Genomic DNA, 27,924 nt, shown 5'->3' with positions numbered 1-27,924 from the left:
GCCTCTCCCAGAACGCTGCCTTGTGTTTGCGGAAGGGGCTGCTTGAGGTCTGTTTCCACAGGGTGGAGACACAAGCGGCGGTTCCCTAGAAGCTGCTCCAAGTTAACATCTGCTGAAGGTTGGGGCGGGCGAAGGAGGGCAGCATGAGTGCCAAAGAACCGCTGCTGGGAACGCTAAAAGGTGAGGGGACGAGCGGAGAGAGAGGGGCGGTTTTGGAGGGGGCGGGGTGCCAGGTTTTGGCTGAATGAAAAAAAGTGCGAGAACCGTACACGCATCTTTCGGTCAGGGTATATACAGGTGTGTGGTTACTGCCACACGATTCTCCATAGGGATGGGGAGTCAGGTAGAGTTATATTCTTATTTTGTCCCTGGTTGCCATGGGGAACAAATGTGTTTTTTAAAAAGTGTCAGAGCGAAAAGATCCGTACTCAAGCGTAAAAACTCCCCATCCTAAACGTGTTTATTGATTGAGAAGCTCAAGTGGTTACAGTGGATCTTAACCTAACTTAGTCGATTTAAGTTTGGCTTTATTATTGCGCTCCCCTTAACTTTATGGGGCATCGGAGAAATGGGAAATAGAAGCTCGAGAGCTATGAGGTAACTATCGTGGGATCAAATGCTTACAAAGAGTTTTATTTATTTACTTACTTCTTTATTTCATTAAAAAAAAAATTATACACCACTTAAGGGAAAAACCTCTCTCAAAGAGTGATATCACCTAGTGATATATATGCTGCTTAGATGCTATTGTGACAGATGTCAAGTTATGTTCCAGAAGGCAGATTGGGGTAATCCCCTTTTTTGTGTTGGAGAAGAATTGTAGCTCAGTGGCAGGGTTTTGCATACAGGATAGTCTCAGGTTGAATCCCCAGCATCTTCAGGGTGTGCAGGAAAAGACCTCTGCTTGAAACCTTGGGGAGCAGCTGCCAGCCAGTGTTGACAATATTGGGCTAGAGGGACTAATGTTATAAGGCAGCTTCTTACGTTCCATTTTTATATTAGAAGGGTCCTCAGCATGCAACTAAGAAATATCTCCCCACTCCCCGCCTTTGAATCCTTTCTACTCTGCCACGCTTTGGAAAAAAATATTTAGTACTTGTATCTGGTCAGTTTATTTAAAGCCCCATCTGAAGTTGTGACCACTTTTGATTCCAGAAAAAGAGGCAAACATGTAACTAAGGGACACCTGCCTTCCTTATTGCCATGTTTGTTCTAGAATCTAGATAATGAAATTATACTATTATGGGAACAACTCACCGGTGGGGGGGGGGAGTGTGCAGTCACTGGAGCTCCACATAACACTTTTTTCTGGAGAGGGAAAATACTAAAAAGGAACTATAACAGAACACACTCCTATGCATGTTTACTCAAAAGTAATTCCCACAGTGTTCAGTGGGGCTTGATCCAGGTAAGCATGCATATGATTGCAGCTTACATTGATACAAAAATAATGTAGATTATTTTTCTCTGTGGATGTAGCATTTTACATTGAAATACAGCACCTGTATTATACAGGACAGGTGGCAACCCTAATTCCTAATGTTGTCACCTCTTCCTTTTTTTTTTTTACTCCATTATATACAGCTAGGTGCACGTCTACCTCTCCACTCAGTATTAGTTTAGCATAAACTGATATCTCCAAAATAAAATTTAGAGGAATGGCCAGTGTCATGTAATGGCTAGAGCATTAGACTGGGATTCTGGAGTCCAGAGTTCAAATCCTCTGTCACCCGTGCATTTCACGCAATGACCTTGGGCTATTCTCTGCGCAGGGTTGTTGTGATAAAATGGAGGGGGTGCTAAATCACATATACCACCTGAAGCTCTTTAGAGGTAGGGTGGAATATAAGTAAAAGGAGGGGGGGAATTGGCCTAAACATTGTATTATGGGCTGGGTGGTGGTGGTGAAGTATTGGATCCACTGCACTGATAATCCAACAAGTAAAAGAGAAGCTTTGTTGAAAGGGAACATCTTTCTTAAATTTGCCTCAAGTGGAATGAATGGGTGGAGTACAGCAGTCTAAAGAACAGTCAATATTTGCTTAAGCTGGCTCTTGGTTCAGGACTTCCATCACATTTAATTATTTATTTGTTTAAAATAGTTCTTTATAGCCCTTCAGCTCCAACAGCACTAGAAGTGGGTTACAGACATAAAATAAAACATGATATGCACTGTGTGCACTGGGAGGTTTTTCTGAAATGGATGAGATCTGCCTTTCATTTCAGATGGGATTGTTCAGGAGAACATCTTGGGGCTAACTGTGCTGTAAGGACCTCTCCAAACTGAGTGAGTGGGTAGCAAAACGGCAAATGCAATTCAGTGCAAACAAGTGTAAAGTGATGCACTCTGGGGCAAAAAAAGGGGCTTAATGCACCAAGGGGCAGTAATGCACCAAGACAAGAGACTTTGGGGTACTAGTACATAGCTCAATGAAGACACCAGCCCAGTGTGCAGCAGACTTGAAAAGGGCAAATTCCACAGATCACCAGGAAAGGAATTGAAAGTAAAACTGCTAATATAATACCACAAATATGTGGTACAACTGCATTTGGAATGCTGTGTACAGTTCTGGTTACCTCATCTCAAAAAGAATATTTTAGAGTTGGAAAAGGTTAAGAAAAGGATAAATAAAATGATGGGGGGGGGAAGCAACTCCCTTGTGAAGAAAAGTTGCAGCATTTAGGATTTTTTAAAAATTTAGAGAAAGGCAAGTAGGAGACCATGGAACTTTACAAAATTATGTATGGCACAGAGAAAGTGGATACAGGAAAGTTTTTTTCTTTCTCATAAGACTACAACTCATGGACATTCAGGGAAGTCAAATGCTGGAAGATTCAGGGCAGAGAGAAGAAAGTCTTGATGTAGTGTGTGTTAAACTCTGGAATCTGTTAGTCTTCAAGGTGCCACAAAACCTTTTTCTATTTCTGCTGCTGCAGATGGATAAAGAAGGCTACCTCTCTATAAATAGGAACAGTACCTCCCAGTTTTCAAATTATTTGAAATATACCCCCCACTCCCCAAAGGTTCTGAGAACTGGCAAAAGGAAAAGAGCTTTAGCAAGGTGGTTGCACAATGTGCCTCGGACCATGCCTTGGCACCCAAAGTTGTGTCCTCAGAGATTCTGTACATGTCTCAGGCAAAGAGTAGCCTTGTGGTTTCTGATTCGCAGAAGTCAGCAACCAGGTGGCCCTGGACTAATTCCGGCTGTGTGGGGTGCACCATCTAGCCCCTCCCCTCCCCTCCAATTGCCAACCCAGAGGCAAAGGGGAGCTGGGAAGTTGGTGACTTCTGTAGCATCAGGGCATGATAGCTAACTCTTCTTCTTTGGAGGGTGGGATTGGGGAATCGCCCTTCTTAAAGTTACCTTCCCGAGCTCTGTACTATAGTCTTATCGATTAGGGCTTTGGTAGCTTAAGAGAAGAAAAGTATAGCAAAAATACAAATATTAGATTTTAACTCATTCTATTGCCAGTCTGCATTTGAAACCTCTCTCTCTCTCTTCTTGCAGTATGTATCCTCAACCTTCAGGGGAGCAGCAGCCCTTACACAGACAGCTCTCCACACTTACAGTCCTTTTGTGAGGTCCTGGAAATGATCCTTCGCAAAGGAATAAAACGTGAGTGGCTTTTTCTGTACCAAAAATGGACAGTACTGTGCATGGAGATTTTCCTTTGCGGAGAGTGGGTTGCACTGCAGTTGGGGGCAATAGTGGGACAGGGCCAGCCTCACAAGGAAAGGTGGGGTAGAAGTATTTTTAATAATAATAAGTAATAATAATCCCTGAAAGTTCACCTCCTCCTATATGCGTCTCCCTGTATTTTGACTTCAGAGGCCCTAGCCCTGTGAAGCTGACCTCACTGCCAGGTAAGGTGCAGCCAGTGCCATCTCTGCTGGTGGGGGCCCCAGGGCACGACTCCCTCCCCCTATCTGCCCCCTCCCTGCTGTTGTTGCCAGCTACTGTTGCTTCCTCTGCCTCATCATTGCTACCACCTGCTTACATGGCAAACAGACCCAGTGAGCAAGCAGGCAGTGGCAGCTCCACCTCCTTTTCACCACCACCTTCTTGCAAGAGTGAGAAGCAGATAAGTGGTGAAGAGGAGAAGCAGGTCCCGGGGGCTCCAGTCACTGAGCCCCTCCTGATGACATGATGATGACGCTTCAGTAGCTGAATATTGTTCCCAGAGAGGTTCATCTGGTGGCTACTTTGGGGTCCTTTGTAGCCAGGTAAAGACTTTTGTAGCCAGGAAAAGACTTTTTTAAAAAAATTTCCAGCCCTTTTAAGACCACTAATCTCATAAATCTATTATTGTACAGTCACACCTCAGTTTCCGATCATTTACATTGCCGTACGTTTCGGCTCCCGAACGTCAACGGAAGTAAGTGTTCCAGTTTTCAAACGTGCCTCGGAAGCCGAACGTCCGACGCGGCAGACAAGCAGCTTCCGATTGGCTCTTCCGATTGCTAGAGCCAATCAGAAGCTGCGCCCCGGAAATCGAACATTTCGGAAGTCAGTGGTCCTTCTGAAACGGATTGCATTCAACTTGCAAGGTTTGACTGTACTTTTTATTGTTCCAAAAGAACTCTGACCACTGCAATTTTTTGTATTGCAGAGGTCTTAGTACCCTTCCAAAACTAGGGTTTCCAGGGTTCTTTCCATCAATGCTGTTTAAAATTGTTGAAGATCGAAGGGTTGATCAGGCATGTCCCATGAGGGAGTTTGCAGTGGTAATGTAGATGACCACTGCAGTACAGAGACCGAGGTGGGAGAGGGATTCGTGTCTTGTTACAGATATCAGAAATTTACATAAGTTGCAAAATCTAATTGCAGTTTCTGCTGGTGCAAAGGCATTTGGTGTGTGTGTGGAGGGGGGTTACAGTAGAAAACTTCACACTTGCCAGCCTTTCACCATGCACAGATTGCTGATGCGTGCACAGAGTGAACCAGACCCTTCCTGGCAGCACCCTGAACCCCCAAGGAATGCGTCCAATGTAAATGTGCTCTAACTGAGCACCTTCTGGTGCTAAGGAAATGGTGTCTGTAATCTTTGGTTGTGCAATGCAGCACTTTGCTGTGCTGCTTTTCTTCCTAAAGGAAAGTCGTCTTGTCTTCCTCAGAGCCCGTTCTGGGGTTCAAGAGAAAGGACTATTGGCACTGGCTGGAACAGCTTCCGCAAGTAACCCATCCCAGGTGGGTGGCCTGTAGTCGTACTTTATGATACTGCAAATGTAAGAGCAACTTGATTTTCTGCTTTTCCTTTTTATATACAGTGGTACCTCAGATTACATACGCTTCAGGTTACATATGCTTCAGGTTACAGACTCCGCTAACCCAGAAATAGTGCTTCAGGTTAAAAACTTTACTTCAGGATAAGAACAGAAATCGTGCTCCGGCGGCACGACAGCAGCAGGAGGCCCCATTATCTAAAGTGGTGCTTCAGGTTAAGAACAGTTTCAGGTTAAGAACGGACCTCTGGAACGAATTAAGTACTTAACCCGAGATACCACTGTATAAGCATGATTACAGCTACAGGCTTTTATTAATTTTCTGCTTTTCTGTATCCTCCTCTCACAATTCTTTTTTCACCTGATGTCCATAAATGAGTAACTATGGTGTTCATATCCTGTTTGTGGCCGTCTGGTTGTCTGATAGGCATCTGGTTGGCCACTCTGAGAAATTGGATGCTGGGCTAGATGGGCTTTTGCCCTGATCCAGCAGGGTGGTTCTTACACTCTGAGGTCGCCCTGCAATTAGGGGTACTCATAGTTTTTGTAATAATACCCGTACGGTTGTTTGGTTTTTGGCATCAGCTTCTTTTAAGTTCAAGAGAGTGTGTGTCTCACACAATGGCCATTTTCCTTTAGACTTCCATTTTACAGGGACCGTCAGGTTCTCAGTCACATTGACATCACCATGATGCCAGATGATTGACAGATGGGTGGTCCTGCTCACCTTTCCAAGTTGGCCTGTGGTGGGAGTGGGGGGGTATTAGGAATCTGCCAGCCAGATCCAGTCCCTCACCCATGCTTCACAGGGGAGTCACAATTCCCAGAGTCCTTCATGCTGACTTTTGAGGGGTATCAAGGAAAGGGTGGCAGGGGGTGCATAATTTTTTCACCCTGAAATATAACCATCTCTGTTTTAAGTGACTTGAACGTGGTTTCTGTTTCTGTACCCCATGATAACAAGGTCTTTTCTTCCTATAGCATGACCCTCCTGTCAATGATGATTGAGAAAACTAATTCCTGTGAGAAGGTGCTGACAGCACAAGGACGAGGGCGGTACTTCCTGCGCCTGGCTTTGAATAGGAAGTTACTAGCTGTTGCTGTTAAGCAGTTGATCAGATCTTCCAGGCTGCTTGAGGTGGGAACATGACGTAATTCAGAGCAATTAAAAGGAGAAGTTATTTTGAATAATAAGAGTACTCAGACACCTGTCTTTGTTTTGCTCTTTTCTTGGGACCTCTGCTGGGTGGACACATAAGTTAGTAGGTGTGCTTTGCTAAAGACCTGGTCTGCGGGATATTCCTGTATTCGCCATGCTTATAGTCTTGAAACCAGTGCTGTTTTTTAAATGTACTCAGTCTAGGGCTAATGTTCTTTAACTGCTTCAATTTAACAGAAAGAATCTGCAATTGCCCATTATAACTTGGCAGTTAAACCTATGGCCCCATTTGGGGAAGAGCTGTAACTCAGCAGCAAAGCATATGTTTTACTTGCAGAACGTTTCAAGTTCCACCTACAGGGAGATGTGGCATGTTCCTTCCTGAGCCCCTGGCATAGCTGTCAACCTTCCCTTTTTTTGCGGGAAATTCCTTTATTCCAGTGCATTTCCTGCTGCTTCCTGCTACAATCCTGGATTGTTAGATATCCCGTAGACTGTCCCCGGGACAGGTGAGACTGCTGATCCCTTATTTTCGAAGCTGCTGATCCCTTATTTTCAAATCTGAAAGTTGACAGCTATGGCCCTTGGACAGCCAATTGCTAGTCAGTGTGAATAGTACTGATTGAGGTGGACCAATGGCTGGCTTAGTGTTAGGCAGCTTCCTGTGATCCTACTTAGCTCCTAAACTGGGGGGACGGGACCCTAAAATCCCAAACCTAAATTCATGCTCCTTTCTAGATATTATGATGGTTAATAATTGTTTCCTGTTCCTGATGCGTACATACCTTTGTGGTCAACTTATTTAAATTATTATAATTATTCAGAGTTGTTTTTATTTCAGTGGTATGATCCAATGACCTCCATCCTAGGCAATGAAGATTTATCTGGTAAGAGTCACCTCTGTCCACTCATTGCATTGTGCAAGAGAGCGGGTCATCACACTGATGAAGTGGGCTCTTATTCTCCAAAAGCTTGTGCCATATTAAATGTATTAGTCCTTAAGGTGCTAGAAGACTCCTTGTTGCTTGGCTACAAAATGCATTAACATGGCTGCCTGGGAGTTATAACAAGTGCCCTGAGAGTCATTTTGCATTCTGTTGTAGCACAGTATGTTACTGAAATTTATTGTGCCTTGCTTTATAACAGTCTTGCTTTTGAATTACTGGGTTCTGCACTGTACAAAGTTGAAAAGGTACCAGAGCTCAATGGCAGCATTATTGATGTCTAAATTTATTCTGCACTGGTGTTAAGGGCCCATCTTCACCATACATCTTAAACGGGTGTCCTAACCTAGTACCAGAGCATCCTAACAAGTCTAAATGCCCTTAGCCTAAAGTGGTATGATACTGTTTTAAATGTATAGGGCAAATGATGCCCAGGTAAGGGGCAGAGTAAATGTAGCACTTTAAATGGCCCCCTCAGTTTTTATAAGGAATCAGGAAACTTTCTGACATGTCTAGTTGCCGACATGTCTAGTTTGCCCAGTGATGTGTTGCATATTGGCTACATAATAACCGAATTTTATTAATAAAAGGATGCAATTAATCTTGTTGTTTGTTTGTTTGTTTGTTTGTTTTAAAAACCCTAACATCCCCAAGGTTGCTAATTATAAAGTTGTGAATGGGCATATTTGTTTCAATAAAGTACAGGCATGTTGCAGGACCAATGTAGATACGATATTCTGCACAGCCCCACTGTGGAATCTCATCCAACAACAATGCTAGGTGATAAGGTGGTTAAGGCCGTAGACTTGAGTTCTTTGTGTGCCCTGTTAACCCGTGGCACCCAGGATGCTGCTGAGGCCCTCTACCTGTGAAAAGGCATGCAGCCTCTGGTAGCTCCACGTCTCCCTTGCCAGTGAATTCTGCTGTGCCCTCCCTCCACGTCAGTGGCTGGTTTTTGTCTTTCTCATTGTGACACCCTCCTTTCTGGACTCACAGATTGTCAGGTCCTTTTATAAGCTTTGCTGGCAAGGCAGATGCACCGTTTCATGATTGCCTTGGAGGCACTATCTGTGTGGTATGTAACAACATCTGTTTTGAGCTCTGGGGTTATTAAAATCATCCTTAACCTCCAGCTAGTCAATGTATTATATAGGTTTCTGAAGTGCCAGACATGTTGAGATTGTGCCATTGCTGTCTGGAGGCCTAAAAAAATAGGATGAAAGCCTTCATGCCCTTCATAAGCTTGCACATTCTTACACCAAAAATGTGTGTGTGTGTGTGTGTTAAGTAACACCGGCAGGTTTTCCCATAACGAGCCTTTCAAAATGCAAGCAACTGAATCTTCTTCAGGACTCATTAAAATTGTGGCTCATTATTTGTTACTTCATTAAGGGTGATCAGTTACAGGATTCTGCTGTTTTGAGTTTTATGTTACTCCCTTTTGTCTTGTTTCCACATTTTTCTTCCGTTACTCCTCTTCTCAGCTTTTTCCTCAATCATGTTGTTGTAAATAGTAAACGTAAGTGTTCTGTAGTATTGCTGGGGATTGATCTGTGACTTTTCCCAGCCCCTTCACCCTTCTGTTTCACCTCTCCCACCAATAATTGTCCATGTGCAGCAACAAAGAAGTCCGCTTCACACTTTGCCATGTTCTATTAGGTCATTTTATTTACAGCCTTCCAAAGAGGTCAAGGTCTCTAATGTATGTGTTTAAATCTTTGTGTGTGTATGTGACAAACACACATTTCCAACAGCTCTTATGTTCTAAGCACCCAGGGAGCTGGGACTAGCCATGGGTCTCTAACCATGTGCGCGCACAATAGTAGTAAGCACGTGTTTGCCTTCACTACATGGGAAGCAGATCACAGTGGCACCAGGAGGCATGAAGGTAATTCTGGGGAAGGGTAATGTGTTGTAGATTAAAGTGCAGAAAGGGCATTTCCTTACCTGTTTTCTATTAGAATATCATCCCAAAAGCTATTTGTATGGTGCTTTTAGTGACTTTTTCCTTATCACTGTCATGGGATCAGCTACTGGGTCAGGCTTCATTTAACAACTTCACCTGGAAGGCAGTTGAATTCTGGACACTGAATTCCCCACAGTCTGGTTTGAGGAGATGAATGTTAAGTGGCGATGAGACCTTATTGCCGTGGTTCCTGGGTGTGAGGCAGGCTTCCCTGAGGAGAGGCAGGTAATTGCTTGGGGAAATGCAAGTCCCACACAGCCGCCGCCTCAACTCATATTTTAAAAAATTATTTAAATCTATGGAGATTCATATGGTTCGGAGCAGCACAGTTGTCACTTACAAGCTGACAGAGTGACATGTATAGCTTCATAGGAAGGTGACTGCCTGAAGCTTCCAGCTATGTGCTTAGATCCAGGGTCACCACCAATCTGCTTCTTTAGATTCCCAGAGTAGCTATGGAGGGGTTGCAGATCTCTACACAATTCTAACTGCCACGCGGTGTAAGCAGCTGCTGAATCCTTCTCGTGTATACGGCTTGATTGAGCCTGTGGGCAAAGTTCCCATCTCGCCTTCTCAACCTGTTGGTGCAACCTGAGTGACCTCACACACCTGCCCACCAAGGCATGATGCAGCTGATCTGTGGGAACCACCGTTTCTATTTGTAAAGATTTTATTTTCTGGTACGCTTGCCCGTTCAGTCTGCGTGAGGTACAAGTGAGTGGCGCCAGCTGAGAAACTTGCCTTTGTTCTGTGTTGGTTACATTTTTGAAAGGCTCAAATATTACTTTAGGGAGTCTTGCTTCCATTACAAGTTTGAGATTTCTTGGTTCGTGTTCTCAGTGTGTCCCTTGACCTACCGATAAATGAATATATAAAGTTGGTCAGAAATCAGGCAGCAATTTTTGATTCTTTTATTTCTTCCTTCCAGAGCCTTTCCTCTCTCTGATGCTGGTGGTGACAGAAATGAATTTCTCCCTAGATTTGCAGGTACAGTAGTTGATGATTTGGGGACATAAGTTTCATGCAGCTTCCACTGCTTAATATCCTCCAGATGTTTTGATTTACAACTCTCAGCAGCTCCAGGGAGCTGGCTGGTTCTGATGAGGCATGTAGTCTGAACAAGGCTGGCAAAGGCTGGATTAATAGCTGTATTTTCCCATCTTTCCTTTTAACCTCTGGCTTGACCTCTCATAGTTTGCCATTCTTTCTGTTTGTAGAATTCCAGTTTCTTGGATGAAAGCTGGCAACTTCCGGTAAGAAGTTTTAATCCTCTCTCTCAATACCCCCTTTTGCACAATTCATGATATTCTCCCATCTTGCTGCTTACAGATAGGGATGGCACCATCTGTTTCACACCTGTAGCAACAGACCAAAAATGGTGCCTCTACTCTGGACTGGAACTTTATGTTTATGTGGTGGTTGTTTTCTATTTACATTTTAATGTCTCACAAGCATGGAGGTTTGAGGCAGGGAAATGTTAACACCTCTGGGATCTCTCTGCTTGATTAAATCACTTTGTGGCTCTTTGTGAATTTTTAAAGTGCTTTATGGGTCTTTCATTCAACCTTTTACCAAAGTCCTATTTGAGAAACTTGAACCCTATGTCTCTCTGAACCGAGTCTGAACCTGAGTCCATTGACAGCTACACATAGAATTTTAAATCATTGTACTTGGACAACTTCAGCTATACTGAAATGTTGTAGGGCTCTGGCTTCAACTGGGCCACAGAAGAAGGATTCCAGTTTGCATCAATCTAAGCTGTTTTAAAATGTGTGTGCATCTTGCCATTTGTGGTATTTGGGGTAGGGGAAGGGTCTGTGGTATGTTATTTGAAGTACTTCTGCACTGCCAAAATCAGCCTCAGGTTGACCTCATGAAGCGATGGGGACTCTGTGACACTCCCAAGTATTGGTGGACTTCAACTCCCATTATTCCTGTTTATTGGCAGTAATGACAGGGGACTGATGGGAGTTGGAGTCTTAACTGCATCTGGAGAATCACAAATTCTCCATCCTTGGCTTTGTGACACTGGCCTGTGGCTGATTTTATTTTTAGTATTTTGCTGTGTGTTATCAGTAAAGACAGGGCAAGACTATGCTTGGTCTGCTTGTCTGAGTCAAGCATCTCTGGGCTTTGATCATTTGCTCTGCAGATTGGGGATCATTTAATTTAAGATGTGGTGATATCTAAAAGTGGATTGCACTAGAAGCCTCTAACCCTGAAGTCACACAGTATAGCATCACGACAGTGTTTCATCCCAATGAGCCTTTTGAGGATAAATGGAGAACTTGAGGCTTCAGGGCCTTCCACTGCCTTCCTTTAAAGCCAACGCCCCTATAAGAAGCAAAATTTCTCATCTACACCAAGGCTCTGAAGGAGGATTTATTCAAGCTTGCTGGATACCACACTGATAAATACTGCTTTCTAGGTGTGCCTGACCTATGAAACTGTCCCCTGCAGGGAGCTGGGAATGGTGCTCAGGTAAGAGACCTGTCACATCCTTACGTTGCTTTGAACTTCCTCTGCACAAAATCCATTGTTTTAAATAAATATCCGGGTGTGGATCTGTAAGATAAAGCCCATAGGGAACAATGAGAGTTGGTCACTGAAACGAATGTCAGCCTGATACAGTTTTGTGCAGTGTATTCCGCTTGTGCTAAAGGCATGGAGCTGGCAAGGGGCAGGGCCTCTCCCAGGCCTGGAAATTCCATTCATCTCCCTGCCTGACTTCTGAGATTTCACCAGCCATTGCCCACATTCATCCAGACTAATCATAGAATTGTAGAGTTGGAAGCGACCCAGAGAGTCTTCTAGTGCAGCCCCCTGCAATGGAATCTTAACACATGGTCCCCCATCCTATTTGAAACCATATCGGATCCTGATTGACTTTGCAAATGTGCTAGTCTTTGCAGCCATAAAAGCATACAAAGGGAAACCGCTATGGTTTGATAATTGGACTATAAAATGCTGGAGATTCAAGTCCAAATGTACATTCAGCTGCAAAGTTTGCCGGGCAAACTTGGGCCAGTCACTATATCTCAGCCTAAACCAGGCATCGGCAAACTCGGCCCTCCAGATGTTTTAGGACTACAACTCCCATCATCCCTAGCTAACAGGACCAGTGGTCAGGGATGATGGGAGTTGTATTCCCACAACATCTGGAGAGCCGAGTTTGCCTATGCCTGACCTAAACTACCTTGCAGGGTTATTGTGAGGAGGAAGGGAGGGTAACCATGCATTCTCTGCAAAGCTCTTTGGAGGGAAGGCAAACTAAAAATGTAACCATAAACTTGGATTTTAAAAACAAAGCTTGTCATTTTCAGTATGCTGAATTCTGTACCCAGTAGCAAATTCTACGCTCGTACAGAATGACTGAGTGCCCCCGCCCCTGGTTATTTGTAACTTAAGAGCAGCGGCTTTGACAAACCGTGACCTGAGCCTGTGCCTAGCAATAAACATTAGTGCTTTCTGCAAGGTAGAAATCTTAGTGTTGACAAGGGAGTTCAGCCTACTACTGTGCAACATGTAGTCCTCAGGCCGTACATGGCCTTTTAGAGCACTTCTGAGAGGAGCTTGTAAACCCCCAAGAATCCCAATCAACTGCATTGCAGAAGGAAAAAATTGGATGGGAATAAGTGCAAACGCCACAGAAACCAGCTAAGAAGAGTTCCAATAATTATTTGATTTTTTTTAAAATCATTTTTATTATTTAGTAACAAATGCTTCATAAAAAGGAACATACAAAGAAAGAACAGTGATGTACAATCAATTGCTGGGAGGCTTACACAGTAACGTCTAGCAATTCATTATTTTTGAGGAGCCAGCTCCAAGTTTTGTTCATTCACGTTTGAGATTCCCATCCCCATGAGGCTTAAGCATTTCATAAAAGGATGTCTCTCAAGAAGGGTAATGTGTCTGCCAGTTTTGGCATCCATCAAGCCTGTGCAGTTACCTTGATGGTACACAACAGATGTGCAAATTAGCTGCTGCGCTCTGGCTTGCGAAGGATTTCCGTTGTGCCTTGTCTTTGTGCAACCTACCGCTGGTTTTAAACGCTGTGGGCTATCCGAGCCAAATAGTCTTTTTGCCCTAATAATTTTGCAGAAGTAGAATTTTGCAGAAGTAGAAGAGGCGCAGTGCCAAGGATTGAGTACATATTTTTACCACCTACATATGAGCCTCTAATGAAGGGGGCTTTGGTGAAGCCTGACCCACAAAATGCTACACCCATTTTTCATGTTTGCCAAAGACACCGTTTGCATAAGCAACCAATCATGTGGGTGGTTTCTCCTAGTACAGCCGAGTGGACGAGAAATCCACAAAGCAAGCTGCTTGTGTGAGGGTAGCCTTGCACAGTTTGGGTTGATCTTAACCATGCCATTTGCAGCCCTTCATTTTCATGGAGCTTGTGCTAGTTTGGTTAACATTAAAGGTGGTGGTGGTTGGAAACCACGTTGAAAAGAGAAACCCTGAAAGGCAGCCTATAGATGCAGAAAATAAGAATGTATGAACAAGTAGTAGATGGGGAACTCTGTGGCCCTCCAAATGTTGTTGGCCTCAAACTCCCATCAGCCCCAACAAACATCGCCATTGATCTCAGGGATGATGGGAGTTGAAGTCTAACAACATGAGGAAGGCCACCAGTTCCCTATCCCTGGTGTGGAATCTATTATTTTCCCATTGTTGTAAATAAAAATATGCCCTTTTCCCTTATGGGGTATCCAAGAGCCCATATAGAGTCCTTACATAGGTTCCCTATTGGTAGGAGAAAATAACAGAGGCCAACCAGAGAATATTGAGAAGCAAAGCAGCTAGTAAGCTTGATCTTTATTGATCTGTTGCAACAGGGTACTCCCCTCACACGCAGGAGAGGAAGAGGACCCCCAAAAATGCTATGCAAGGGCTTATAAAGACTTTTGAAATTCCCATCCTCTAGATCAAGACCACCCCCAGAAACATTATGCATTCATCACAGAAGGGGTGTAACCTAAGACCACCCCTCAGATAAGGCGGTCTAAAATAGAACATTTGCATGTTGTTTTCTCCTGTCGCTTTGTTTATTTCCTGTCTGGCAGGTTACTTGATTGGATTTCTTGGGGAGCCTGGGCAGTCTTTTGTAATGATAAGGCTCACACCCTTATTCAAACACAGATTAAGACAGGATTTGTGAAGGAAGAGACAATGGGGAGGCTTTTCCATTTTGACCATGCAGAGAAACATTTCCTCAGTTTAGAATTCAAAATGGTTCCAGGTTGGCTTTCCTGTGCTGATCTATGTACGTGTGGTTATGAACGTTGCCATGTATCTAAGACCATAAAATTCCTATCACACCATCATTCTGAGCAAAAGAAAGAAAGAAATCTCTTTTAAAAGACATTCACCATTTCTTTCTCCCCTGTGATCTTCCTTCCTTTGCTCAAGTATGTGGTACCTCAACTCTTCAATGCGAGCCCTTGCCTTGTCTCTCTCCACCCCTTCCTCTCCCTCTTCTCGTCACAGATATTTGGATGGACGGATTTTCATCGTAAATGTGCTCCCCCAAAGCCAGGCAGCAGTGGATGAGGTGGTGCTGGTTGGAGATGTTATTGATGAGATAAATGGATCTTCACTGAGGAACGCATGCAATGGACAGGTGTGAAAGGGAACGCTCTGATCTCGGGGGACTAAGGCTGCTGTGTTGCCTGAGATCCTGAGAAAGGAGCAGAAGAGATGGCTGTGTGGTGTTGCTATGGGAACTGTGCAGAGCTAAAGCTCTGGTGTTTGACCTGGAGATCATGGTGAAGAATTGAGGGTGTGGGAGGGATACAGAAAGACTGGGAAACAAAATGTCTTTCTTTCTTTCTTTCTTTCTAAAAAGTATAGAGCTTTGCACTGCAGGAATGAATAGAATTATTATAATTACTTTAGAATTTCAGAAACTTAAATTGATACCAGTGGTTTGCTCGCTTTTAAAGTTTTCTTTTACAATGTTTATAGGTATGAGAAATGTGGGGATCAAGACAACTATTGGGGATGCATAGGAATCTGCTTGAAACCACGGCAAGCTATAGACTCCTTGTCTACTGCAGCTAGTGGGGAAACCACAGCTTAATATTATAAACAAATTGCCCAGTCTTTCTTGAACCTCAGTATTCAGACGGTTGTGATAGAGCTAGCAATACAATTAATTAGGTTTTTTTAAAACAAACAAACAAACAAAACAATCACCTAAATATTTCAGCATTTTTTTGGATCAAGAGAAATTTTTTACTGTGCTTCCTCTGAGTATAAGCAAAGTTGAACAAATCAAGCTGTTTGCTTACGTGTATTTCTGTCAGGGCAGGGGGCTGGGGCAGAATATCTTATCCCGGGAGCTTTGTTCATGCTTTCCATGTAAGTGTCAGATCTGGCTTGCCTGACAGATGGAAATTCATGACTGTGCAATCCCATACAGGTCTAGTCAGGCTGTGTGGACGCCATATATTTAAAGCACATTTGAAACACATTCCTTCCCTTAAAGAATTTTATTCACTGTAATGTACCACTCAGAGAGTTACAACTTCCACTTTGCCAAGGCAATCTCTTCTAGTGACAAACTGCTTGTGCTGTCAGGAAGTTCTTTCTGGAACTTAGTGCCTGAATCCTTTTTCTTGTAATTTGAAGGCACTGGTTTGAGCCTTTATAGATCACCAGAAAATGAACTTTGCTCCTTCATCTATGTGATGCTCCTCCAGATATTTCAAGGTGGCTGTCATACTGCCTCTGAATTGTGTTTTTCCCAGACTGAACGTACCAGTCCCTCTATTGGATCCATTCCTCCTTATGGGAGAAATATATGAAGATGTGCTCCTTTATGTAGAGTGGTACCTTGGTTCTCAAACTTAATCCATTCCAGAAGTTCGTTCCAAAACCAAGGTGCACTTTCCCATAGAAAGTAAGGCAAAATGGATTAATCCGTTCCAGACTTTTTAAAACCCCTAAAACAGCAATTTAACATGAATTTTACTATCTAACAAGACCATTGATCCATAAAATGAAAGTGATAAACAATGTACTGCAGTCAATCAATCAATCAATCAATCAGTAGCTGAACTGGGTTCCACACAGTCACAAAAAAAAGACCCTCAAAAACAAAAACGCAGAATAGCAAAAACAGACAGACCTCAGCGTAACACTCAAAACAGAAGTGTGGCACTCAAATCAGAAGCGTAACACTAAAATCAGAAGTGTAACACTCAAAATGGAGCACGTTCAGCTTCCGAAAAAGGTTCGCAACCCAAACACTTTGGGTTCCAAGTTGTTTGAGTACTAAGGCATTTGAGAACCAAGGTACCACTGTATTGTGGGAACAGCACAGAAAAAAGCTTGTAACCTCTGTAACTGGGATTAGTGCCAAGTGAGCAGTGCTAGAAATTCTTGCCCATGCTCTCAACCTTTCTGTTTCTCTTCAGGCTGGGACAGTGCTACAGAAGTACAAGGGCAAGCCTCTGAGCTTCCGCCTGATCCGCTGGAAGTGGCACGATGGAGGGATGTACAAGCCACTTCTCCCCTACCTGAAAATCCTCCAGGAGAAAATCCCCAGCTTCCAGCTCCAGCATGAGCACACGCACAAGGAAAAGAAAGAGGACCGGTGCTTGCAGGGGGGCAGGTAGGGGCTGCCAGGGGAGCAGAGCAGCAGCAAAATGGTTGCAGGCTCCAGCTTTCGGCAATCGGTAACAATAAAGGTAGTCAGCATGGATTCATTCTGAATGCAGCCTGTAATTGAGGTGGGAACGTTACGGTCCTTGGGCTGTTTTCCACCTGCCACACAGCTCTAGGCTGATCACCACGTGGTTTGTGAGAGAGACACACAACAGCAGCAAAACAGTGGTATGTTTACAACTGGGGGTGCTTTTGAGCCACCTAGGGCCATGAAGGGACACGAAAGTAAAATCCCACGCCAAACTGAGAGGAAGATTTGGAAGGCCCATATTACCAGTGCTATTTTTCTGGAAAAACAGCGCCCACTTGAGAGGTGCCGGAACTGAGTTCCAGTGTGTTCAGGCTGGGGGGGGGGGAAACCCCTGCATATTACCAGAGAGAGAATAGCTCCCCACACCCTGTTGGATGAGGAGGACTGAAAGGGGAAGGCACATAAGCTTTCAGTGAAAGTTGAGGTGAGTGGGGAGTGAAGTAAAGCAGTTTCCAAGGTCAAGCCAATTTAGGAATTCCACTTCAGTGGTTGTGTACATATTTAGAGCCTGTTCTTGTGGCACAGACCTCTTGCCCAGAGCCAGTAGTTATCGTGGAGAGCCAGCGGGCCAACCAAGGCGTTACATTTTACACTCTGGTATGATTAACAATATATATCTCAATTGTGACTAGTGTGTGCATGTTTAAATGGGCACTTTTCTCATTATATACCCAGAAGGAGGAGATCTATTTTTGTGTGTGCGATCACCACTTGATTATTGTGGAGAAAAGCAGCCACATAAGCGTGCACAAGCCAGTCACAATTGTTGCACACCATGTACATGTTGCTCTGTTATCAGTCTGTTTCATTCTGTGGCTTGAACTGCCATCCCCTCCCCCTGGTCTAAATGAATGAGCTATTTATAGACATCGTGGACTAATTATTTTGACCATTTTCTTCTCAGGCTGCTGTACAACCTGCGGTACTTAGGCCACGTCAATGTAGGAAAGGTGAGACTGGGTCTTGGACAGAGAAGGGAGGATTGTTTAGCTTTCCTTGTTGTTGGTTTATGTCTTTTATTTTTGTTACACTTTTCCGATTCTTATTTTCAGTATGGAAGCAAAGAGGTGTTAGACCAAGGCATACCTATGGTTTTAGAGAAACATTTGCCACAACAGGTACGTTTCCTGCTTTAACAGTCCAAAATGTGGAGACATTTTTCCAAAATGCGGAGACTGGCCCACGAGTAGGGCTTACAGTTGTTAGATGCATTCTTGTATATTTCTGCCTTTGCATACGTCTGGTTTTTCTCTCAATTTTTGTTCGTTTTTTAATTTTAAGCAGACTGGAGTTTGACCGCAATAACTCTTTGCCCATTCTTTCTTTGTGAGGAATTGCTAAATCAGATTATAGGTTATGAGGGCAAAATTATTGATAGGTGGGAGAGTCAAACCTTCCTTTTTTTATTCATTCTTCCCCTATCTTTCCTCAAGTAAGCCCAAGGCAGTGTACAATGTTCTGTTCTCTTCTCCACCCGCCAAACTTTATCTTCTCCATAACCCTTTGTGATACATTAGACTAATAGATGGTGTCTGGCCCAAATTCACCCACTGAAGTTCGTGACTGAGGTGGGATTTGAACTTGGATCTCTCTAGCCCTAGTCCAGCAAACTAACCAAATTTTAACCAGGTCTCTCAAAGGAAAAGACGCTTTTGCCTAGCAACCAAAAGCCCTCCAATTTGGGATGTACGCAAAAATTATTGAGCTTCTCCAGTCAAGAACACAAGATGAGAGACAGGCCCAACTTTTGTACTCCTATAGCCTGTGAGGAAAAAATAAAGAATCTACTTGGAACTGAAGGAGTATTTCTTTTCTTCCTCCTTTGATCAAATGCCTTGCGACAACTAAGCAGTAGTCATCGTTGTGGAAGGGAAAGAAACAAAATAGCAGCAAGCAGATAATTGCTTTTGACAAGTACCATTCACAAAAAACTTGGTGAATCTGAAAAGCTATTAAATAGTGAAACTTTAATTGTATTCGCTGAATTTGTGCAGTATAGTGATGACAATTCTGGTAGATCTTTTGGAGAAAGAATACTCTAAATATATACCCCCTTCTACAAGTCTAGGAATTACAATTTCATATGAAAGCTGCCAAGAAATGCTTGACGAAAACAAACTATGATCCCTGTCTTACCGTTCGGCATCTGAACCCAGAGGTCATGATTTGTTTCCATCAAACATTCCACAAACCTTGACCTGTTGCCAAAGTTTGGCCTTGGCTTACAGATTGTGGTTTGTTGGAGCGAAACAAACTACAAATGGTTCAGGAGGAGCAAGGCTGGTTCAGGGAATGTAAGAGTGAGGAGGAGCGGAGCAACCTAGCTTGGCACATTCACCACAAACAATTCATTATGGTTTCCCCCCCAACTTGCTGCCCTGCAGACTACACACTCCCATCAGCCCCTGCCTGCACCGGCTAATTTACTACAAGGCTTTACTTCTTTGGGCATTCAGTTCTGCATGTTAACAGTTTCCATAATGCCTTCTGCGCTCGGTTGCACATTTCTTTAGAAACAGCTCTGAGAACCCTCCCTTAAATCATGTGCGTGAGGAAAGAGAGTTGACTATCTCAGATTTTAAAAATTCCTGAGGTACCTTTGTGTGATATGTAAAATTTTAAATTCTTTAAATTTTAAAATCTTTAAATTCGGGGGGGGGGTTAATGCACCCCACCACCAAAATGTGTTTAATGTGTGCCCTCTTCCTCTACCCTACCACACTGTCAGCTACCACCAGGCCTAGTCCTGGCCTTGATGAGTATAGAACTGCTGTCCCAGATTGGATATGAGACCTGAGTGAACTTTTCTTAACCAGTCACTTAATTGCACCAGCTAGAAGTCGCCACTTCAAACAACACTGCAGCAAGTCACAAAACTACATAAACTGATTTTATTCCAGCCAGAAGGCTACAAAATCAACAGAGAGACCCAAATGGTGGCCGTATCTCTAGTTGCAGACCTTTATAAGTCTACCAGCAGGTCAGGATTTGGAGACACAGCACACATTCCTCAACATACTTTGCAGCCTGGCTCCTTAAACAACCTCCTTTTTTCCTGTCAGGTTGGCATGCAATTTGTGAGGAGTGAGAGACCTGAGTTCTAATGCACTACCTGCTAAAGAGATCCTTCCCCCCCCCCTTTCTACCATTTTTTAAAAGAAGAATGGTATAGAGCTTCTCATGTTTCTCCTACGCTCCCAAGACCATTGCATTTTTGCCTGTACAGTGGTACCTCGGGTTAAGTACTTAATTCGTTCCGGAGGTCCGTTCTTAACCTGAAACTGTTCTTAAACTGAAGCATCACTTTAGCTAATGGGGCCTCCTGCTGCTGCCACGTCGCTGGAGCACAATTTCTCTTCTCATCCTGAAGCAAGGTTTGTAACCCAAGGTAATATTTCTGGGTTAGCGGAGTAACCTGAAGCGTATGTAACCCGAGGTACCACTGTATGCTTTTTCACCTTGATTGTATTTCTATGACAGAGCACAGTGCTTTATATTGGGGTACTATAGAAATGCAGGCAAATAAAAATTCAAGGTTATAGTCCATTAAACACACAGGATAGATTTCTCTCTCTCCCTCCTGCATATGTGGGAAGATGAAGCTGTCAAAAAAGAAAAGAGAGGGAGGGGCTTAATCAGACAATCACCCCAGCTTACAGTTACTCTTAAAACTGCTTGAAGCTGATGTTTGCAATTTACTACTTGCGCACAAGTCCTTGCCATTTAAATATGGACATAAAGGTTTGAAGTTGTGTCACCATCTTAGTGAAAACATACAGGGCCGCAGCCTCTTCTCTCTGTACAATTTGGTTCTAGACTCATCCAGTCTGTCTGCCTGGCCAACAACAACTGACCTACTGTGGGTTTCCGAGACTGAGCTTTTCTAAAAACAACGCCTGATCCCACCAGCAAACAAGTGATGGAGGTGGTTTGAAACGACCACAACGATGAGACCTTATTATAAGCCACAGTAGTATCCACTGCAGCAATGCAAGAGCAGCTGCTACTCAAGAGGAATTCAGTGCTGCGCTGTTCCAGTTGTTCCATCGGCGTTTCAGCTTGCCCTATGGAACCATATCCCATGGGGAGAGAAGAGGGGGGAAGGCCCCATGGCTTAGTGGGACTTATGCTAGCACACTAACTTAGCTGAATCCGGCCCGTTGTACCTGCAAGATGCCACCACCATCAGATGCGCCATCGCACCATACCAGGAAACGCTTACAAAACATGAATGGACCAAAGGGAGATTAATTAGCTGCATGGCCCCTTTCTGAGCTATGCAGCTCAGAATGCCCAAGTGTTTCCCTCTTAAAGATGGGGTGGATGAGCTTTGTAAATAAATAAGGCCATTTGTTTCACCCCGTTGCCAGAATGAGCTGGCATAGCATGCGACTTGTGTTTCCCCAGTGCTGGAGAATGTCAATTGCTGTTCCAGTGAAGGCACTCATGGCTGGTACTGGTTTGTTTTCTGGGTAGCTCATAATGTAGCAACTTACTCACATGTGCATCTTTATTCAACCCAGGTGAGTGCCTCATGTCAGAAACATAATTTAAAGCAGTGGGTTTAAATTATTATTTCCTCCAATAAGCTCAAGGCTTGTGTACATTGTTCTGCTTTCTCCCCTACCCCCCAACTTTATCCTCACAATAACCCTGTGGGGTAGGTTAGACTGAGCTTAAATTACTCTTTTTTGAATACTGTGCATTAATACATCAAACGTATAGATTGGTAGAACTATTTTGTGGTTTTTTAAAAAAAATCCATATACAGCTACTGAAGTCAATGCTATAAACTACAATAGGGCAAATCTGAGAGCGTAAATTGACACCAACTATTTTTATCTGACATACATAAAAATGTTTACATTGGCAATTTTGTGAAAATTATGCAGTCTGTTAAGTGATCAGTTTGAGGCTATCACTGTGATTATTTCTACCCCAAATCACACCAAGTTGAAGGAAGCAAAAATGAGGAAAAGACTTGAAATCCCAGCAAAATGCTACGGCCTTATCTGTTCATTTTCTGTTGCAGGCGTTTTGACAATTAACAGTGCATTTTGCTTACCCATTATTGTTTCGAACATTTTGAATATATTTTCACAGGAGGTTTTATTTGATGTCAAAGAAACAGAAGTCGTTGTTCAAGAGAAAGCTGCTTCAAAGGTTAGAGTACTTTTCTTTACTGTTTGTGCTTGTCCTGACTATATTTAAATATTTTATGTCAAAATTATTCATAGAATGCAGGCCACTGAATTTAGCTGCTTTCTTCTAGGTAGAACTTGCCTATAATGTGTGAGATTTTCAGGAAGATAGGTTGCACGTAGAGGAGCTATTTGTTTAAATCTACAACAAAATCTCTATTTGATTGTGTGGATCATGGTCCATTCACACACATTTAGAAAACAAAGAGCATAAAATTGTAAATAATCAGTTCTAAGCCACTGCCTTATCAGATCACTCAATGTTGTTGCCAGGTTCTGTTTCGTTACTCTTATACAGACATTTCCTGTGTGGGACGGCGTCTGGACAGCAACAATCTCTTCGCCTTCTGCAGTGTGTGAGTTAAAAATAACAACCACCCACATACCTAGAGATACACTACACCAGGATTCTATTATCCCTGACTGCGTAATTGCATGGGGCAGCAATGCATTTAGAGCAGGCTGAAGTTTGAGTGGATCTTTTCAAAGTTGTTTTCCCTGCCAACAATTCTGCTGAAATCCCTTACTATACACTCCGAGCCTGTGTAAATCATGCTTTTGAGCACATACTCTATTGTACGTCCGCCTATTATTTTGATAAAATCATCCATCCTATTTGGAATACCCCAAGGCCCCTTGGGTTGTCTGGGGGGAAATTCACCCTGGCCTAGTTTAGCCATCACTGGCCTTTCAGCTGGTGGGTTGAGACCTGCTACCCAGTCACTACCTAATCTTAGGCGCATCCCAACAGTAGTACAGTGGTACCTCGGGTTAAGTACCTAATTCGTTCCGGAGGTCCGTTCTTAACCTGAACCACCACTTTAGCTAATGCTGCCATGCCGCCGGAGCTCGATTTCTATTCTCATCCTGAAGCAAAGTTCTTAACCCGAGGTATTATTTCTGGGTTAGCAGAGTCTGTAACCTGAAGCGTATGCAACCTGAATCGTATGTACCCGAGATACCACTGTACTACAAATATGACCCCCATGCATTGTTTGGGGTAAAGGTTTGTGCCATCTCTGAAAAGGTTGAAGTGTATATATAGAGCATTGATCTTCCACTGGTAGATCAGGCTTTGCTTATGCATCTATTAGCATAATTTTGATGCTTTTGTAAAACTGAAGAAAAATAAAGGGGGAAAAACACCAGATTTGCTACTGGAGTCTGTAGCCTAACCTCAGGTGCATCACAACAGCAGCACTTTCACAATGAAATATGCCCCCAAGTTTGGACGAAGAGCCAGGCCCCAGGTCCTGTAAAGGTGAGAAGCAATGTGTTAGCAGTACCTCAGCTTGCCAGTGTGCTTAAAGGATTAGTGTTAAATTTAAGATGGGGCAGAATGAACAGATTCATTCTGCCACATGCATATCAAATTTATTGCCCAATGCTGTCATCAGTACCTCATTATGGGATTCCCTCCCTTTGCCAATCTGATAGCCCAGATTCTTACATGCTTTCGGAGTCAGCTGCATTTATTTGCCCAATCTTTTTGTGTTCTGTCACTTTGTTATTTTACCCTGCTGTCTTTTAAGGCTCTTCCAGATGTTCTTTTATTGTGCATTCATTTGTACTGATGTTGGGTATCAAGCTGGCTATGTATGATCCTGCCTTCAATGCTGTGCACAGGCCATAGCTTCCTTCTGAAATCCTGTGACTTCTCATCACAAATATTTCAGGGCTTTTAAAGTTCGTTGCACAATAATGTAACATCCAGGAAGCATCACTAATGAAGTGGAATTAATCCACTATTGTGTCAATCTTGTTTAATAATACATCTGCAAAATCCGCATAGGCGGATGTGTATTTTAGTGTAACCTGTTCTGATTGATTTGGCAATGCAGGCAAGAATAATTTTCAATACATTATACTGTATAGGGTTTCACCTGAGTCTTCGGAACAAAGCACCTTCGACTGTCTTGTATTTGAATCAAACACTGAAGATGAAAGTGAGGAAATAATAAGAAGAATTGGTAAGGATATTTGTTCTTTGGTGTACAACTAAAAAGTAGCAAGGCCTCTATAGCCTGTTAATGAAGCATACTTAGTGTACTTGCAAGCTAGTAATTCCAAGACTTAGAAAGCTAATAAGATTAGGCTTCGCAGTAATTGTATATCTGCATTTCTAATTATGTTCAAGGACTTGGGTTTAGTATGAAATACAGTAGGAAGTCTTCTGTTTGATCTATGAGGATTTCCAGTCAGTATCCCAATCACCTAATATCTAGCATGCTAGTGGTTAGGAGACAAATTCTGTTCTTTCAAAACCATGGCTAGAGCAGCAAGTACTGCCAACTTCAGGAATATTATTTTAAGATTAATGACCATTTGTTTCTTTAGCTGCTGGATTTAAACACACAGAATGGTTTGTCTGATTGAGATGCATGATGCTCTGCTTCTGGGTTTCTGCCAATGACCTACTTTTGGAGCTGAACTGGCATGCAAAAGGTCAGTGATACGCTGCCAGGCTTGCTCTTGGATTAAGGCGGCACTATGAAAGGATTAAAACTCTTCACTGGAAATAGTATTTTGGCTACCTCCTACAACAGAAGACTGAGTTTTTACAAGCGTTTTCTTTTCATGTTTATACAGACGTTTTCAGAATTTGGAATAAAATCAAGCTGAAGCCATGGATTTGCATACTATTTGTATTAACCAAAGTTTCTACATTTAAAAATGAGACAGATTCAATGTAATGAGTCAAGCATAACTTACTATGACAGTTCAGTTTTTCAGTGTGTAGCGTTACTAGTTTTGTGCTTACATTGTTTAAAGAAGTCAGAAATAAGAATCTGAAGAACACTGTATATACACTTTTCGGTACACCCCCTTTACACCTTTAACTTTTGTTATTTGCTGCCAGGGGCTGTCAACTAGCAGCCTAGGTGAAGAATTAACTCCACTCCCAAAAAAATAACAGCCTGATTGTCTGCTTTGGTTATAGAAATGGAAGCTGCATTTCAAAATATAAATGGCGAGATCACTCAAACTGGTTCAAAACAAACCCAAAAGTGTTAAGAGAAAAAGGGTACATGAAACCAACCAAGGCAGCAAGGATAGGGTATTAACACTCAAGACCAAATTTATACCACTTGAGTACTTTGATCACTAAAAGTAGGCCTAAAAACACCAAGTCTGACAGTGTTCTGTTTATTTAATAAGTTAGAAGTGGGGAAAACTATTTTCCAAATTAGCAAGCATTTAATCACTCTAGGTTATGTAAGTACAGCAAGCTTCTGCTGTAATTGGAGTTGCATACCAAGCAAGGAACAGGCTTGACTTGATTTGAGCAGGGATAGTATAAGAAAAAATAGTAATACTACTTTCCCCACAACAATGACAAGACTCCTTGGGTGAATGTAAAACATTTAATTTAAAAATGTTGACACTACAATATATAAAATAGCTATTATAAATGCACATAGTGTATTCTATAGCTGCCAGGTTTACGTTTTTAGGAAACTGTAAGTTACACTGTGGTTAAGACTTGTAGTTTTACCCTTCTGAAAGTCCACATTCTATCACAGTGATGTATGGTCAGACTTAACAGCCCCAATTGTTAAACACTTGGATCAAGTTATAACCAGTTTTATTGCAAAAAGACCCTGTACACATTTATATCAATTCTAGTACCTTACAATTTTAGCTACCCAACAAGTCATTAACATACAGAAACATGCATGAAAAGCAAGAAAGATCACCCATCCCTTCTGCATATTAGCAACTTGTCACTGTTGAGCAACAAAGCTCACATCACTGAGTTTTTATGTGAACAGTCACTTTTAGCATTCATCCTGAGTGAAAGATGGAATGACTTAAGTACAAATGTAACATATTATAAACAATTTCATACAAAAAAAAGTCACAAATTGAAACCAAAGTATTTTACAGAATTTACTACAAAACACCATAAAAACTGCCTCCTCTTAAGCCCTCTCCCCCCGTATCCTACGAGCCAATTGGATGTCTTTGGGCATGATGGTGACTCTCTTGGCATGGATGGCACACAGGTTCGTGTCTTCAAAGAGACCCACCAGATATGCTTCACTAGCCTCCTGTTTTAAAACAAGACAGACAGTGTTAGAAACCATGAACTGGTACATGTAATTAGCCCTTTTCCCCACTCCCCCACAGCATACCTGGTTAAAAGTAACTATTAACACACTCATACCTGCAGAGCACCAATGGCTGCACTCTGGAACCTCAAGTCTGTCTTGAAGTCTTGAGCAATCTCCCTTACCAGCCTCTGGAACGGAAGCTTGCGAATCAAAAGTTCTGTGGACTTTTGGTAACGACGAATCTCTCGCAGCGCCACAGTACCAGGCCTACAAAATTAGTAGAATAGTGTGAACAAGGCCCCAAGCTGTGATATCTAAATTCAGATCTTGCCGGCAGAAAAGCATTCCTGAAAACGGCGAAAAGTGTGCTGCGGAGTGGGCAACCACTTCCCTAAACCAGACTCTACTTTAAGGTACTGTCAATACAGCCCTTATCATCTCTTAAGTGCAATAGATATGAACCCTAGCCTGCTTTCCGGAATTCACTGCTGTTTAAAAAAAAAAAAGGCAGATGTTCTTATTCTCTCCCCCCCCCTTTAATTACCTGTAGCGATGAGGTTTCTTGACTCCACCAGTAGAGGGAGCGCTTTTCCGAGCAGCTTTGGTAGCCAGCTGTTTACGTGGAGCTTTGCCACCGGTGGACTTACGGGCAGTCTGCTTGGTACGGGCCATTTCCCTTTACTTTTTTTTACTAGGAGAAAAAAAGCAAACGAGAGGTTAGCAACGGAAGCGCTAGCCCTAACACCCTCCCTTCTGACTCTTTAGTGTTTTCCCTACCACTTCGTGCCAGTTTCCACTAACCTCCTCCCTCCCCGCCACTCTTCGGAGGAACCGCAGCGCAAGACGAATAGTAGCAGATGTCTGGGCGCTGCTCCCTCCGCGGAGGCCAACGGAGGACATTCCCCCGGGGAACAGGAACGAGGAGTCACGCTGCCTCCCGCCCACGCGCGGTAGTAGTAGAACCGAAGCCACGATTCCGCTCCATTCCACCCCCACCGGTAGTTACGTTGCCATGACTACGACTATCAGACTATTTCGTCCCTCCCCCCCTCCCCCCAAGACATACACACCGCGGGCGAAGAGGAACAAAGCGGCCTTCACCACCCCTCCCCCACCACTCACGAAACACGGCCCAAAATACGAGAAATACACGTCCACCTTCTCCGCCCCCACCCACCCCCCCCTCTCCGGATGCCCCAAGCCGAAACTCACCACTTTCAGGAACGGAGCCTTTAAAAATACTTCCGCTCCTACCAGCCGCGAAGTACACGTCCTGCTCCTTCCCGAACGAACCCGCAACTGTCCCCTCCCCGGCGCAGGGACACTGTATTTATAGAGGGAGGGGGCCTAGAACGTCATGACCTCACAATACAGACACGCAGCGCACGGAGCCATTGGCGTCTACCTCCGTTGGCGCCGTGACGTTAACTGACACAAAGGCCGTTTCCCCGACTCTCGGCCTTGATTGGATGAAACCTCGACAGCCGATTGGTTGCTAAAGCTGCACTCCGATTGGACATCGTGAGCTGAAGCAGACCAATCGGAATTGGAGCCCAGGAGAAGGTTGTGATTGGCCGGCAGAAAACATAGTTTGGATCCTACTTTTTGTTGCAAAGCTCCACAATGGAAAGTCAATGGGAAAGAAAAGCTGTCCGTTTGGAGTG

At 43.3% G+C, this 27,924-nt stretch overlaps 2 protein-coding genes across 2 annotated transcripts; one reads left to right on the top strand and one right to left on the bottom strand.

The window, feature by feature from the left end:
• The first annotated feature begins 16 nt into the window (after nucleotides 1-16).
• Nucleotides 17-25,217, top strand: LOC310755420 (uncharacterized protein). Its single transcript, XM_083598276.1, has 16 exons — nucleotides 17-180; nucleotides 3,510-3,617; nucleotides 5,117-5,189; nucleotides 6,206-6,362; nucleotides 7,225-7,270; nucleotides 10,222-10,280; nucleotides 10,511-10,546; nucleotides 11,722-11,774; nucleotides 14,793-14,925; nucleotides 16,724-16,920; nucleotides 17,909-17,954; nucleotides 18,057-18,122; nucleotides 22,108-22,167; nucleotides 22,479-22,561; nucleotides 24,081-24,175; nucleotides 24,543-25,217. Exons 1-16 carry the CDS (start codon nucleotides 144-146, stop codon nucleotides 24,575-24,577), a joined length of 1,284 nt encoding a protein of 427 aa, XP_083454402.1. The 5' UTR covers nucleotides 17-143; the 3' UTR covers nucleotides 24,578-25,217.
• On the bottom strand, nucleotides 24,837-27,697 carry H3-3B (H3.3 histone B). Its single transcript, XM_083598346.1, has 4 exons — nucleotides 27,473-27,697; nucleotides 26,805-26,951; nucleotides 26,374-26,527; nucleotides 24,837-26,257 (listed from the first exon to the last, which is right to left on the bottom strand). The coding sequence occupies exons 2-4, from the start codon at nucleotides 26,930-26,932 to the stop codon at nucleotides 26,129-26,131; spliced, it is 411 nt and encodes a 136-aa protein (XP_083454472.1). The 5' UTR covers nucleotides 26,933-26,951; nucleotides 27,473-27,697; the 3' UTR covers nucleotides 24,837-26,128.
• Between the last annotated feature and the right edge of the window lie 227 nt (nucleotides 27,698-27,924).

This window comes from Podarcis filfolensis (assembly GCF_964270895.1).
Source record: "Podarcis filfolensis genome assembly, chromosome: 2".
Lineage (NCBI taxonomy): Eukaryota > Metazoa > Chordata > Lepidosauria > Squamata > Lacertidae > Podarcis > Podarcis filfolensis.
Note: the sequence above shows the minus strand (reverse complement) of the source record. Positions and strands in the feature narration are given on the sequence as shown.

Bases quoted from the DNA above. Each gene is read 5' to 3' on its own strand.
- LOC310755420 (XM_083598276.1), top strand. From the start codon at position 144: ATGAGTGCCAAAGAACCGCTGCTGGGAACGCTAAAAG. The intron at 3,618-5,116 runs GTGAGTGGCTTT...TGTCTTCCTCAG, and splicing joins CCTTCGCAAAGGAATAAAAC to AGCCCGTTCTGGGGTTCAAG. The intron at 16,921-17,908 runs GTAGGGGCTGCC...TTTTCTTCTCAG, and splicing joins CGGTGCTTGCAGGGGGGCAG to GCTGCTGTACAACCTGCGGT.
- H3-3B (XM_083598346.1), bottom strand. From the start codon at position 26,932: ATGGCCCGTACCAAGCAGACTGCCCGTAAGTCCACCGGTGGCAAAGCT. The intron at 26,528-26,804 runs GTAATTAAAGGG...CTAATTTTGTAG, and splicing joins AAGAAACCTCATCGCTACAG to GCCTGGTACTGTGGCGCTGC. The intron at 26,258-26,373 runs GTATGAGTGTGT...GTTTTAAAACAG, and splicing joins CAGCCATTGGTGCTCTGCAG to GAGGCTAGTGAAGCATATCT.